This window comes from Centropristis striata, chromosome 8 (genome assembly GCF_030273125.1).
Source record: "Centropristis striata isolate RG_2023a ecotype Rhode Island chromosome 8, C.striata_1.0, whole genome shotgun sequence".
Lineage (NCBI taxonomy): Eukaryota > Metazoa > Chordata > Actinopteri > Perciformes > Serranidae > Centropristis > Centropristis striata.
Genome location: NC_081524.1, coordinates 6,722,187 through 6,736,970, shown reverse-complemented (window position 1 = coordinate 6,736,970; position 14,784 = coordinate 6,722,187). Strand labels below are relative to the sequence as shown.

The 14,784-nt window shown below is 36.9% G+C and overlaps 1 protein-coding gene across 2 annotated transcripts in view; it reads left to right on the top strand.

The window, feature by feature from the left end:
- LOC131975609 (mannosyl-oligosaccharide 1,2-alpha-mannosidase IA) overlaps positions 1-14,277 on the top strand; it is a 316,222-nt gene extending 301,945 nt beyond the window's left edge. For both annotated transcript variants that reach the window (XM_059338286.1, XM_059338287.1), the window contains exons 9-12: positions 389-608; positions 6,644-6,816; positions 11,106-11,221; positions 12,645-14,277. In XM_059338286.1, coding sequence (XP_059194269.1) covers positions 389-608; positions 6,644-6,816; positions 11,106-11,221; positions 12,645-12,786 — 651 coding nt within the window. In that variant the 3' untranslated portion in view covers positions 12,787-14,277. The remainder of the gene's footprint in view (positions 1-388; positions 609-6,643; positions 6,817-11,105; positions 11,222-12,644) is intronic.
- Positions 14,278-14,784: the final 507 nt, after the last annotated feature.

The following is a 14,784-nucleotide window of genomic DNA, read 5'->3' as shown; positions in this document are numbered from 1 at the left end:
ATGCTTATTTTTATATTAAACATATTTAATTCAAGAAATCTTGTCAAGTGAAATTATCTATCTAAATTATCTGTCCATGCAGCAAGATAATTTACCTCAGATTTAGTGTTTTGATCTTGTTTTTAGATACACCTTTTTTGCAGTGTTGTGGTTTAGTAACGCAGCCTGCTTGCGGGAAAGTAACAATAATCTAAGTACTGTTTTTGCAAACCCTTACTTTACTCGTTACTTGACAAAAGTAATCAGATTACAGTAACATGTTACTACCCATCACTGGTGGGCATGCACAGTTATAAAGTATATTTAGTTCCCATTAGAATAAAGCCAACACACTGTAGCCGTAATAAAATGCCTGTTTAAACCCTCCTGACCGTGTGTGTTGCTGCAGGCGATCGAAGCGAACCTGGTGCAGAAGTCACCCGGCGGTCTCACCTACATGGCCGAGTGGAGAGGAGGGATCCTGGACCACAAGATGGGCCACCTGGCCTGCTTCTCCGGGGGCATGATCGGCATCGGAGCAGACGATGGAGCGCCGGAGAAGAGGCAGCACTACCTGGACCTGGCAGCAGAGATCACACACACGTGCCACGAGAGCTACACTCGCTCAGGTAAGGTGGAAATGTCAGGAATGCTCAAGAGGGTTTTTTTTATGCAGGGACTCTTTGCTTTGAGAGGCTGCACAATAGTTCAGGAGGCTCAATGTCAGCCAGGAGGAGAGTAACTGCTCCTGCTCGCTGCCTGTAAACAGATTTTTTCTTTACATTGGGAGCAGAGAGCGGCCCTCTTGGCCTTGGGGTTGTAAGGGTTGGTATCAGCAGTTTTTTTTATTTTTTTTATAGAGATAGAGGTCTGCACCGACCTGAAACCTACACCTGAATCCAGACCATAGTCGCGACTTGGCAACTGCTTTTTAAACAGAGTAGGGATAGCAAATTTTTGGGACATTTCCATACACTTTCAATGGGAAGTTTTTTATTAAAAATTAAAAAAACCCACAACATTTCAACAGATCTATTTGCAGGTAGAACTTTGCCAAGTTTAAATAATTTTAATTAACAATCAAATCAAAATCAATCAAATCAAAATTACTTTATTTATCCCAGAGGATAAATTCAGTTAGTCTGTTAGCTCTTCAAGAATGAGACAGCCTGATATTGAATCTCCATGATTTTCTGGATAATAACCAATCTGTTTATACATATTAGAGCATAATATGGCCAAAGATGACAGAAAAACCACCATATTATTGGTTGTCCACAAATGACCTCTCAAAAAGAATGTTGATTTTTCTCAAAAATGGTCAAATTTTAAAATGCCTAAAAACGCTTTAAATGGGCCAATTATGGTCTACTGATACATGTGGTAATATAGTTTGTCCAAAAATAGTGAAAAACATCATATAATGGGACATCCAAAAATGACCCTCTTAAAAAAAGTCATACTATAGTATGTCAATTTTTGTCAAAAATGGTTATGATCAAGAAAACCATGTAAAATCAGAATCTCTTTAGAATTTATTTGGAAAAATGTATTGATAACAATAAAAAAAAATGCTCATAAGAGTTTAATATAAGAGCTGATATCTAGACATTTTCCATGTTTTTTTTGGTAATAACCAAAATCATTATCAAGAAAACCATGGAAAATGTCTAGTTATCAGCTCTTAAATTAAAATCTTATGAGCTATTTTTGTTGTTATTATATTTGTCCAAACAAATGTATCCTTAGTTGTACCAGGCATTAAAATGAAGAAGAATTGAAGAATATTTAATATTTTTTTCCATGAGCTAGAGAGTATTTCTCCTTTTTAAAAAAAGGAAAGTGAATTTTAACATCACTGAAGACTTTTGAGTGGTTACAGCAATATCTTCTCCAAAATTTTTCGTCCTCTCATGACGTTCTATGTAACAAACCATCCGACAGAAGTCCTCCTTTTGCTGTTTTTTTTGCTTTGTTTCACCCATTAGACACCACTAGCTTGCCAGGCTAATGCAACACATTGGCAATAACGTCTCTCTTCCTGCTTTCCAGTGGGGAAATGCTTGGAAACGTTTGGTAAAATCAGAGGGAGAGAGAGAGATAAAATGTGGCGGTTTAGCAAAATAATGGGGACACGTCGGACAAAAACACCAATTTTTTTCCACCTGTTCTCCATCACTATAAGTTTAAATTTTTGATGGGAGCCATATAAAATCTATGAGAACCAATATATCTTCCAAGCCACTTAGAAGGTCAATCTTCTTGATGAAGTGGCTCCCACCAAAAATGGAAACTTATGATGATAGAGACCATGTGAAAAAATGTGGTGCTTTTGTCCGACTTCTTAAGTCTGGAAGAAGCCTGAAGCTTGATCGGAAGAAATTAGCTGATATTACCTGTCAGGTGGTTGAACCTGAGTAGTGAATAATTAATTACATGATGACCTGTTACAGTTGATCTTTCTTCAAACTTGCTAAAATTGTGCTTCCTATCACCTTACTATCATCATGCTCTTTGGATCTGAGTAATTATTAATTTTAGACACAGTACACCATGGCTATTATTTTTTTTAAATCCAGTGAAATGTTCTGGTTCGTCACTGTTGTGGTTCACTATATCTGTCTTGTTAAGAGAGGTTATGGTGGCATTCAGAGTAAGAAAATTACGAGCCTCGCCTGTTTAAATTAAAAAGGCCCCAGGCGTTTTAATTCTGCCCCGACTCAAAAGGGGAATCGTTCTCGGTGGCTTCACCTCAACAGAGAGACGACAGGTCTAATAAGGAGCAGCGAAGAATTAAAGTCCTCGATTATTCTCCAACGCTGCACAGCTGTAGGCGGCAACAGCAGGCAGAGATGTAACGAGTGTGTTGGATACTGATAATCACGTTTTGTTGTAATTCAGGACAAAGAATTAAAAAGGAAATGGAGATAAAGTAGGGAAGAGTAAACACTGTGATAGTCCAAAGGCAAATTTACTGTCTGGAGAGCCTCGAAATGAGGAAGAGAAGAGTTGCTATACAGTCATGGGAAAATTTATTAGACCACCCTTGTTTTCTTTTATTTATTGTTCATTTTAATGCCTGGTACAACTAAAGGTACATTTGTTTGGACACATATAATGATAACAACAAAAATAGCTCATAGGAGTTTAATTTAAGAGCTGATATCTAGACATTTTCCATGGTTTTCTTGATCATGATTTTGGTTATTATCAAGAAAAACATGGAAAATGTCTAGATATCAGCTCTTAAATTAAACTTTTATGAGGTATTTTTTATTGTTATCAATATATTTGTCCAAACAAATTCTACATAAATAAAGAGATTCTGATTTTACATGGTTTTCTTGATCATAACAATTTTTTAGATAAATTGACATACTATAGTATGACTTTTTTTGAGAGGTTCATTTTTGGATGTCCCATAATATGAGGTTTTTCACTATTTTTGGACAAACTATATTACCAAAATATATTACTATATTATGTATCAGTAGAAAAATCAACATTTTTTTTTGAGAGTGTAATTTTTGACAACCCATATTATGGTGTTTTTCTGTCATCTCTGGCCATATTATGTTCCAATATGTATAAACAGACCATAATTGACCCATTTTAAGCATTTTAAAATTTGACCATTTTTGACAAAAATCAACATCATCATTTTTGGACACCCTAACATAACCAAAATCATTATCAATAAAACCATGAAAAAAGTCTAGATATCAGCTCTTAAATTAAACTCTTATGAGCTGTTTTAGTTGTTATCATTATATTTGTCCAAACAAATGTACCTTTAGTTGTACCAAGCATTAAAATGAACAAGAAATTGAAGAAAGCAATGGGTGGTCTTATAATGTTTCCATGACTGTAGATATTCCAAGTAAAGGGGAAGGAGAGGATATAGAATAGTTGCCAGTAACAAGCCTGAAATCATTTTTTGAAGAAGACCCTTGTTTGATCTCCTCTCTTCCCTGACGTCTATCTTGGCCCTGACAATAATCTCCTCTGTTAATTTCAAGCTTTTCTCTTACTCCCTCCACTGTTGGGTGGGCTGTAAGGATTCATCCTCAAGTGTTCACTCGCCTTCGCTTCTCCAGGAAGATAATGTGACTCACCATATAACAGGTTCCTTGATACGCTCCGAATACTTTTAATCTGCAGGCCCAAAAGGCTTCTCTGGCTTCCTCTTTCATAGACATCCACCAGGTTTCTCTTCACTCATTAAAAGGGACTAGCAGCTCTTGGATTAGCTGTCTTCAGGAGACAGAGAGAAGTGAGGTCTGGTATTGCATGTGCGTAAAGTGGCTGCTATTTAGCTGTGTCTTAAATACGGATAGCATAAAGACTCTCCTTCTGCTGCTCCTCCTCTGGATCTCTGCCACCTTCAACAGCAACAGGCTGATGCTGCAAAATGGGGATCTCATGGGAAGCAGCAGGAGGAGGAAAAGGTTAATGGTTTAAAAGGAGAAAAGTGGTGAAAGTCTTTTAATGCTTAGCTTTGTCAATTTTCTACTGCTGAGATGTGTGACGTGAGGTCCAATAGAGCAACTGGGGAAGAAGAAAGGTTATGAAACTAGTTTGGAATTTTTGGTTGTTTTTCATTTTATTTCAGTGTTGACTTTTCAATTTTCATTTTAGTTGAGTTGATAGTTAGTCATGCAGTCACAACTATTCTTCCTGAGCAGTGGTGGAATGTAACTTAGTATATTTACTCAAGTACTGTACTTTAGTACAATTTGAGATATGTGTACTTTACTTGAGTATTTCTATATTATGTGACTTTATACTTCTACTCCACTATATTTTAGATGCAAATATTGGGTCACACTTTATATTAGGGAACACATATTCAACATTAATTAGTTGCTTATTAACATGCAAATAAGTAACACATTGGCTCTTAATTAGTCATTATTAAGTAGTTATTAATGCCTTATTCTGCATGGCCTTATTATACAACCAGTAAGCCATTAACTAAGAGTTTTCTCTCAATAACCTCAGAATTATTGCTTATTAGTAGTAAGTAAGGAAGTTGTTGTATGTGAGTTACGATCTTAATATGCTTTTACTTTGTATGGATTTTATAAGTCTCTATATAGTGGTGAACGAAACCATGGAAACGGCAAATAGCCACCTTCTCCAGACCTTTGACGTGACTGGTGGCTCCTTTTGGATGAGGATTGGTAGATTGTAATGTCAATCATTACTCTACAAAGTGGGTCAGTTTGCGCCAATGTTAGTCTATGTTAGTCCAACCAAACGCTGAACAAGACATTTTTACTGAACAAAATGTTCAAATAAATCATTAAGTGAAAATACAGTGAAAGGGTCAAAGTTATGCCACCAAACCGCTAAACGTCCTAAACGACATCTATATAACGTTATATATACCGTAACTTTTATTGACATGTTGCCGTGGATACGCATTGTTCTGCCTCTCTCCTGATGACGGCTCGCCTTGTTAGTGACCTGTCAATCAAAGGTAGCCACGCCCCAAATCATACGATTCTTTATCTTCTATTTTCTTCAAAATGGGGCCATTATTTACACTATTAACATCAAATTGTCTTGAAGAAGAGTTTTTACTAGTGATTGAGACCATAGTGTTGTTCCAAAAAAAATGTTTTGAGGTAATAAATCTAGTGAGAAGTTTTCTCATTAAATGGACAGAAATGTTTTTGCAGCCACACTCAGCGCCCCCTGCTGGAATTTTTGGTAGAATGCAGCTTAAGGCACTTCCTGGTTTAGGTGGTCTTCACTACAACACTGGTTCAAGGTGACGCAGGGAGGAAAATTGATCAATTTGAAGGGGGAAATAGTCCTTTAATGTTTTGGGGGGTTTTTTTCAAGTTGAAAGTTTTTCTTTTGATGGATCTTTTCGGACACCAATTGGTGTTCACCTGTGAGTCTGTGAGTTTAGTTAGAACTGTAAATACGTAAATATGTATTTCCTTGTCTTGCTTGAACATGCTCTCTCTCACACACACACACACTATAATGGGGTCCCTGACCGGGCGTCCCTGCTGTCTGCCACACCGACTTCTTATTTCAAGATGGATTGTCAGGTCCAATCCGAAGCAGCTTTTCTCAAAACCCTCAGTGACCTCAAAGAACCTGCTTCCTCCAACATGTCCCAATTTTCCAAGCGGCTACACAATGGTTGGCTAAAATCACAGATGATAAGCCAGAGAGGAAAAAAAAATATGTCTGAGCAAATCGAGCACAGTAGGTAGAAACGAAATGTCAGACTCGGCTCGCATGCCTTAATACAGCTTCTACTTCAAGCGTGTTTCGGAGACGTTGCTGTGCCGATGCTCCTGCCCTGACCTTGGCAAGAATAGATTTCTTTGTACTGTATCATGAATAGAATCTCTTCGACATGCAGCCTTGGATTGTGGTAGAAACGGAAGAATAAAGAGGGAAGAAAAGAAAGTCCACAGACCATCTGGACAGCAGGAGACATCTTAATTGTTTAACCTCAAGCCCTTTTTTTGAAACTAAAAATAATTGAATGGTGCTGTGCACAGTGATGATCCTTCATTTGCACAAAAGGAAGCAAAACATGTTTCAGTGCGCTTTGATTTTTAGATTAAGAAACGGACAGATCTGTTAAAAAAAGTGCCCAAATAATAATCTTTTTATTTTATTTTTATGTTTCCATCAGCCACCAAACTGGGACCTGAGGCGTTCAGATTTGACGGCGGAGGAGAAGCCACAGCAACCAGGCTGAGCGACAGATATTACATCCTGAGACCAGAAGTCATCGAGAGCTACATGTACATGTGGAGACTGACCCATGACCCCAAGTACAGAGAGTGGGGCTGGGAGGCTGTGGAGGTGAGATACTCTTTATTATAAATACAGTCTCATTTTCCAAGACCTTTTCTGTTGGGAGATGACTTTTTAAAAATAACTTATGCACAAACAAGTCATGGCTTCCCTGCTTTTAGTCCAAAGATAAGATCATCTTTGGGTGCTTTCACAACACAAAGTTTGCTTAGTCCATTAGAAATTGAATTCTGGTGCTGTTAACCCACTGGGGTCTGAGCCTATTTGCCCTTTATATACCACAAAATAGTTACTATACCCATGTTTGGTATTTGGTATATTCTCAGCACAACTTCAACATGATCTGACTATTATTTTTTCACTTTAACCCACCCTATTAGCATATTGAGCCCAAAAATACACAAAAATCATGAAATCTGAAATAACATTATACTATTTAGGACAATAAAAACCACAAATATGCTCAATGAACTGTTTAAGACCTGAAAAATGTAAACATGGGTTGCAAATATGAACATAAAAAGGTACAATTCAAATATAATAACACTATACATAAAAAATGACCATAAAAACATGTTTATTTATTATTATTTATTTACCTTATTTCAGCCTTACAATGACCATAAAACTGCTAAGTCTAAACTAGCCTACAAGCTTTACTATTTGGTCATAATGAGCATTTATCAATATCATTTTGTCAGAATGCAGCAAGAACTAAAGTACAAATGAGGCTGGACACCAAAGAAAATATCTGAGGAGATTTGGAATTGAAAGTTAGCCTAGCTAGGGAAACTGTAAACTAGACTTGAAATTGGCAAAATGTAGAGGTTAAGGTGCCGTAGACTTTTGTAAGCTATGATGTAACATTTAAGTTGACCAAAAAGTTAAAAAAATAAAAATAAAAAAAAAGGTTTAATGCCGTATATAGGCTGCACATTTTTTCAATCGAAGAATATCAATTGCTTTAGGTCTACACCAATTTTAAACAAAAATTAAAACATAAACAAATAACCGTTTCATTTGGTATAAATCCGGAGCCTCATGTTGCCTACCCATGACCTATAGTGACATTTTGACAGGAGGACAGACTCATCAGTGTACTTTCATGGAGAGAGTACTGGTGTACTGAGTGTTTCATTGTGGGTTTGTTTTTAGTCTTAAATTTGCTAGAGTTTTACTATACTAGCGCATTTATAACGTGTATTTTATGCTGGCAGTATGCTTCACCTGAACAGCTTGTCGGTTTATCAAATAGTTTCAGAAATCCCCTGCCCGTCGGATTTTGGGAGGCTCTGTCTGACAATTTGACATTCACACTCACTTCACTCTGTGATTTGTCAGCTTTGTGGATGTGAGGAAGAATTCAGGGTTTACCGTCTCTCTCAAGCTCTTTTTTTTATTTTTTACACACTTACGTCCGTCACATTTCATGTGAACAATTGAGTGCAAAATTGTCTGAAAATGGCCAAAATCATGCAAGAATAAGAAAAAGATCTATCTTTCTTTATATATATATATATTATACAGTCTTGGAAAAAGTGTTGGTGATTCAAATTCTTGAAGTAAAGTATATCATTCAAAAAGTCTTTCAAAATGTCAGTTTATGATGTTATAAAAAAAGTCTTGAAAAAGTAAAGTCACATATAGTCGTGGAAAAAAAAATTAAACCATTGTTTTCTTCGATTTCTTGTCCATTTTAATGCCTGGTACAACTAAAGGTACATTTGTTTGAACAGATATAATGATAACAACAAAAATAGCTCATAGGAGTTTAATTTAAGAGCTGATATCTAGACATTTTCCATGGTTTTCTAGATAATAATTTTGGTTATTAAAAAAAAAACATGGAAAATGTCTATATATATATATATATCAGCTCTTACATTAAACTGTTATCAGCTATTTGTGTTGTTATCACTATATTTGTCCAAACAAATGCACCTTTAAGTGTACCAGACATTAGAATGAACAAGAAATTGAAGAAAACATGAGTTGTCTAATCAGTTTTTCCATGACTGTATCAATACAGATCAATGTATCGTTGCACCCCTTCTGCTGTTGTGATGCATGAATATCTAAAGCTGGAATATAATACAACCCCCACTTCTTTGGATGCAACAACCTGAAATAAATGTTGCCTTTAGTAGAATTAGCACCACACGATAATTCTACTCCTTAAAGAATCGTCACTAGCACTTATTGATGCACTAATAGCTCTTACTGCACTCTACCTTGATTGTTTGCTTTTATTCTTCCTGTAAGTCGCTTTGGATAAAAGCGTCTGATAAATGTAAATGTCTTTATATTCAGGCCTGTATGATTCACTGAATAATTTCATGTTAAATAGGTTCAATTTAAAGGTTTTGTGTGGGTCAGGGGGCAAAGTGGCTCATCCTTTTTTAATCACAGGGTTGTTGGTTTGATCCCCGGCTCCTCCGGCCCCCAGGTTGCCCCTGATTGGACAGGGCAGGACTTTGCATGGCAGCTCTGCCACATGGATGCATGAATGTGTGTGTGAATTAGAAGTTGTAAAGTGTGTGCTAAGGTAAAAGTGTGCTCTATAAATACAGTACATTCACCGTTTTAAGTGGGAGATACAGTACAGCATAATTTTAAACCCTATACTTTTCTCTCAGGAGACGATTGGACTCGATTTTATAAATTGTACTCACCTATCGTGTCAAGCCCCTTTAACACCCTCAATTACCCTCAACCGGCTTCCTTGATATTGTGTGGCACTATACATTAACTTGTAGATCAAGCAATCCCACTAGCAGGAGGTGAAGGTTGTGAAGGGAGCACCATTATTAATGTGGCAATAGACAGGACATTAGCTGTAGTAAACTGTAGAGGGCTGGCGTGATAGATTTAGCATTAATTTAGTGCGCACAGAAGTGGAGAGATCAGGCTGACGAGTTTGACGGGCCTTTAATTATCGGGCACAAAGGTTGAAAGCGGGTGCGAACGCTTCTCTTCATGAACATCAAGCATTAACACGTCAGGGTCTTTGTTAATTAGCACATATAAGCCAGCCCTTTGTAGCAGGGGTAATAATGTGCTAATCCGCTTGGCTAGCTCAGCCACTCTCCATTAGCCCTTGTCAGATTTAGCATTGCTTGGGCTTCAATTGTGTAGCCGGCTGAAAGGCTCGACATGTTCCAGCGTTTGCTCTTTCTGTAGGTGTGCATGGACACAGGGCCGCAGAGGGGACTTTTGAACTGGGGGGACGAAGCTGTCAGCAAATGATTTCAACTCAATGAGTTATTTTTACACTCCATGTCTTACCCCAAATATGTTTTATTTAAAAAAAAAAAAATTAACTGTAGTGTAAACAACAACCAACATATTTACATAAATAAAAATAAGTTTTGTACATGAAATTCCCAGTGCAGCCAAACAAATTTACTGACTTGAAGCTGACTCAATGAAGGACCCAAAAACATCTCTCCTCCTTTCATTACCCTGAACATACTGCTGGGCAATTTCTTGTCTGTCAGGATTTTCTATGATGAAACTATGATGGGGGGACCCAAACAAAGTAGGGGGGTCCGGGGCCAAAATTAAAACCCTAAAAACCTAAATTTAGTGCCTCTCACGCTTTCTAATGCCACTATTCCATCTTAATCATTGCATTTTTTAATTAATTATTGTAAAGGAGAATAAGAGTCCTTCTATGTTTTATTTAAGGCATCTTATTTTGACAGTCTTCTTGTAAATTCTGTGGTGGATTCTGCTAACACATCCATGTGCTCTTATTTTGAAAGCTACATGTGTTTACTTTTATTTTGAAGGCGGGTCTAAAGGCGGGTGTTTAATTTACACTGAAAGTCTGAACTTGGAGCTCGGAACAACATCGAAAATTCTGACATTCGTGTAGACCTTGAACGCACCATTAGCCGCCGGACTCTCTATGTGCTCTAATGTAAATAATCTAACTAACAGAACATTAATCCTCTGTTTTACTGATGATATTTGTCGCTGAAAGTAGGGGGGGCGGATCAGGATCACTATGAATCTGGGGGGACATACCCCCCCCCCGTCCCAAGTGCCACCGGTGGCATGGTGCATGGTCAGACTGTGGTGGACTAAAGGATTTTCTCTTCATGCACCATAAAAAATATATATTTGGTCCTGTCAGTGCGTTAGAGACAAGGCCACTCTGAGAGCTGATAAAGTGGGTGAATAAATAAACGTGAATAAATGAATGAAGTGCTACTGATTCACTCTCTACAATCAAGCTGGCAACTGCAAAAAGTGGTCTTTACTTTGTGCAGAGAGAGAAATGTTTTTGAAGCTCCATTTAGACCTCCCCTGTCCCTCTGTCTGCCTCCTGTCAGGCCCTGGAGCGCCACTGCAGAGTGGAGTCTGGCTTCTCGGGGATCCGTGACGTTTACACCATGACAGCCAGCCACGATAACATGCAGCAGAGCTTCTTCCTCTCAGAGACTCTCAAGTAAGTCCTCCTTTACTACATCACTACGTCTTCCTGTGGCAAATGACATTTTACAATCTGCATGCATAAACCATCACAGATATGGAAAGTAATAATAGGATCCAATAGAGAATGCTGGGGATTCATCTGCACCTTCCATCACTTCTGTGAATGAGACTCTCTCCACTGTTTACGAGTCATCTGCAGTGATTCCAATCATACTTTGAAAGTGATTTTCTTCATTCGCTGCTAATAGAAACATGGATGCTGATCGAATGTCTCAACTTTTCATCGTCATCGTATAGAATGTCATTCAAAAAGTCATGAAATAACAAACTATACTATGACTTTTTTCACTAATTTTTTTAACGACATACTTTATTCTGACATTTCTCACTACCAAGGTTATATAATAGTTTTGGATTTTTCATTAGTTTTAGTTTTAATTTTGTTGTGAATTTTTGTTTTCAAATTCAATTAGTTTTCATTTGTTTTTAGAGTGAGTTTGCTAGTTTTAATTCGTTTTTATTTTTTGGAAAATGCTTAGTTTTATCTTAGTTTTTATTAGTTTTGGGGTTAGTTTTAGTTTCTTTGTAATGGGGTATATTGTTGGGTGCGAGATTCAAAAAAGAAATTTACTGTATTAGTCAACTAAAATGTGCAATTTTTGAGTCATATTATGCTCTAACAGAACATAATTGACCCATTTGAAGCATTTTGGGCATTTTAAAATTTGACAATTTTTGACATAAATCAACATGGTACGACGTTTTTTTGGAGGGCCATTTTTGGACAACCCATAATATGGTGTGTTTTTGGTCAAAATATGCTCTAATATGTATCAAACTGACTATAATTGACCCATTTTAAGCTTTTTAAGGCATTCTAAAATTGTATAATTTTTGACAAAAATCAACATGCTAGAGTATGACTTTTTTTTGGAGGGTCATTTTTGGACATCCCATAATATAGTGTTTTTTTCCCCCTTTTTTTTGGACAAACAATACTACTACATGTATCAACAGACCATAACTGACCCATTTCTAGCATTTTTAGACCATTTTGACAAAAATCAACATACATGCATCTTCTGCTATAACTGACAGTTTCACCGATACATTTCAAATTAAATTATAACTATTTTCTTTTTAACTTAAAGTTCAGCTTAGTAGGCTATTTTATTTTCATTCAAATTAAGGTTTGCGGCTCAATTCCGACAATTTCCCTCTTATTTTGGCCAACAATGGCTCTATTTTGGTCTGTATCAGAGAAATTGGAACCCTTAGAGTGAATCTGTCATCACTCTTGAAGTAATTTTTATTTTTATTCTGCGCTAGAGAAAGATATGTTCCTCTTTTGGATATGTTGAAAGTACAGAAAGAGTGAGTAAAGTATTCACCAAGCTCTGATGTTGACTAATGAAATGTATGTGTTGTCTGCTCAGGTATCTGTACCTGCTCTTCTCTGATGACGACCTTCTCCCCCTGGAGGACTGGGTCTTCAACACAGAAGCCCACCCGCTGCCCGTGGTCCGTAACAGCTGCCTGCAGGAGGAAGCCACACAGGATAAGACAGTCTCCGAATGAGACTGAACACCACCAACAACTGAGACAGTTATGGACACATTTGCACAGTTTATGTGCACACAGAGTCACACAAATATTGCAAACACCAATTCAATGCAGGTTCAGAGTCTTTTCAGGAGCGTGTTATGGACTCTCAATTCCTTTCCAGTAAAGGATGTTGTCGTTTTACGCTGTGATTGTATATCCTTTCGCCGGGGTTACTTCCTGCTGGCACTTCTTTTTTGTGGACAATCAAGACAAACATGACTTTCATGAAAAGAGCACCTTTTTCTTTCCTTCTTTCCTCTGTGAGGAAACCAGTATAACTTGCAGACCCAAATGTAATGGGAGGAGGGTTGAACTATGGGCCATATTGTTAGAAAGAGAGAGAAACGTACAGAAAACCACTTGAGTTTTGCTCTTTGAGTTCGTTGTTTCGTTAATCTTAAGTGATGAATGATTTCCTTATATCTCCTCATTGCATTTTTTCCTTTGTGAGTAACGCTCTTTGACCAAAGGTTTCTTTGCATTTTCTATTCCCCCCCTTTCTCCTTTCCAGTAATGTGTTTTTGGTGAGATTTGACAGAAAGTAAAAATGTACAAGGATTGAATTGTAATGCATAGTGATTAATGTACAGACAAATATGAAATGTGATTCTCGAATCCGCCTCCAAACTAATGTTGATGTCATGTTTCTTTACTGAAACAAGCTTGAATGAAATTCTCAAAAAAAAAAGTTTGGAGGTGTTAGGAAAGTGGCAGTGTCTTATGCATCCAGGGACCATTTACTAAAAAAAAAACTAAAAAAAAATGTTGGGTTGAGTTTCCACTGTATGCTTGGGTTATTTTATGGACAGGACAAAGCTTTCTCAGCCCTCTCAGCCTTTCAAATCAAAGTAACAAAAGGAGCACGGTGGGTTTTGTTGCTGTAATACACGCATAAAAGGAGATAAAAGAACGCCTTTGCTAGCCAGCTCCAAATGGGTTTTCCTGTTTCTGTTGTAGTTTTTCTGCTTCACCCTGCCTTTACATGTGAATCCGTACGGCTGCCAATACTGACGTTAAAAAGGCTGCGAGCCCGAGAGCGGAGACGAGTTTTCATTTTCCATCACTGTTCTTTTCATCACTGCTGTCCTGCACAGTTGTGGAGCGAATGTGCTGTACATACAGATGAAACGAGTGACCCCCCCTCCCCTCCCCCCCGTATGAGCTTGTCTTGATTTTATTTTGTGATTTTTTTTTCTTTTTCTGTTTGTTTTTTTTTCTAAACTTCAGTGGTTATTTTTTCTGGGTTCTCTTTTGATTTGCTTCCCTCAGGTGTTTCAGTAAAAAAAAAAGAAAAAAAAACCTTTTAAAAAAAAAAACAACTAAAAAAGATCTGACTTTAAGTCTAGTTATTGCTGATATTATTAATTATTGTTATTACTTATTCTTACTGTTTGATTTAACTTTCATTGTTGAATATTTTCAAATACTGATAAAGACCTGTGCAACTTTGTACATTTAAAACAATCCCAGTTGTTGTTGTGTGTGGGTTTTTTTTATTTAGCAGAATTCATTACGAAATGAAAGTTTCTTATAGTTGCTTTAAAAAAAAATGTGTGTACAACTTTTTGCTGTATTTGTCTCAACTATTTGGTTTGTACAGCAGGTTTCTTCAGTGAGTTTAAAGGAAAACAACCTGCAGTAATGCACAAAAATAAGGGAACTCAACTAATTTGCTGCTCAAATTGCTGCTCAGAAAACCCATTATATGGTGTTTTCCGTTAATTTTTGGTCATATTATGATTATTACATGTATCAACAGACTATAATTGACCCATTTTAAGCATTTTAGAATTTGACCATTTTTGACAAGAAATCGACATGCTAGTATGACTTTTTTTGGAGAGTCATTTTTGGACATCCAATAATATGGTGTTTTTCTGCCATTTTTTGGTCATATAATGCTCTAATATGTATCATCAGACTATAATTGACCCATTTTGAGCATTTTTAGGCATTAAAAATGTTATCATT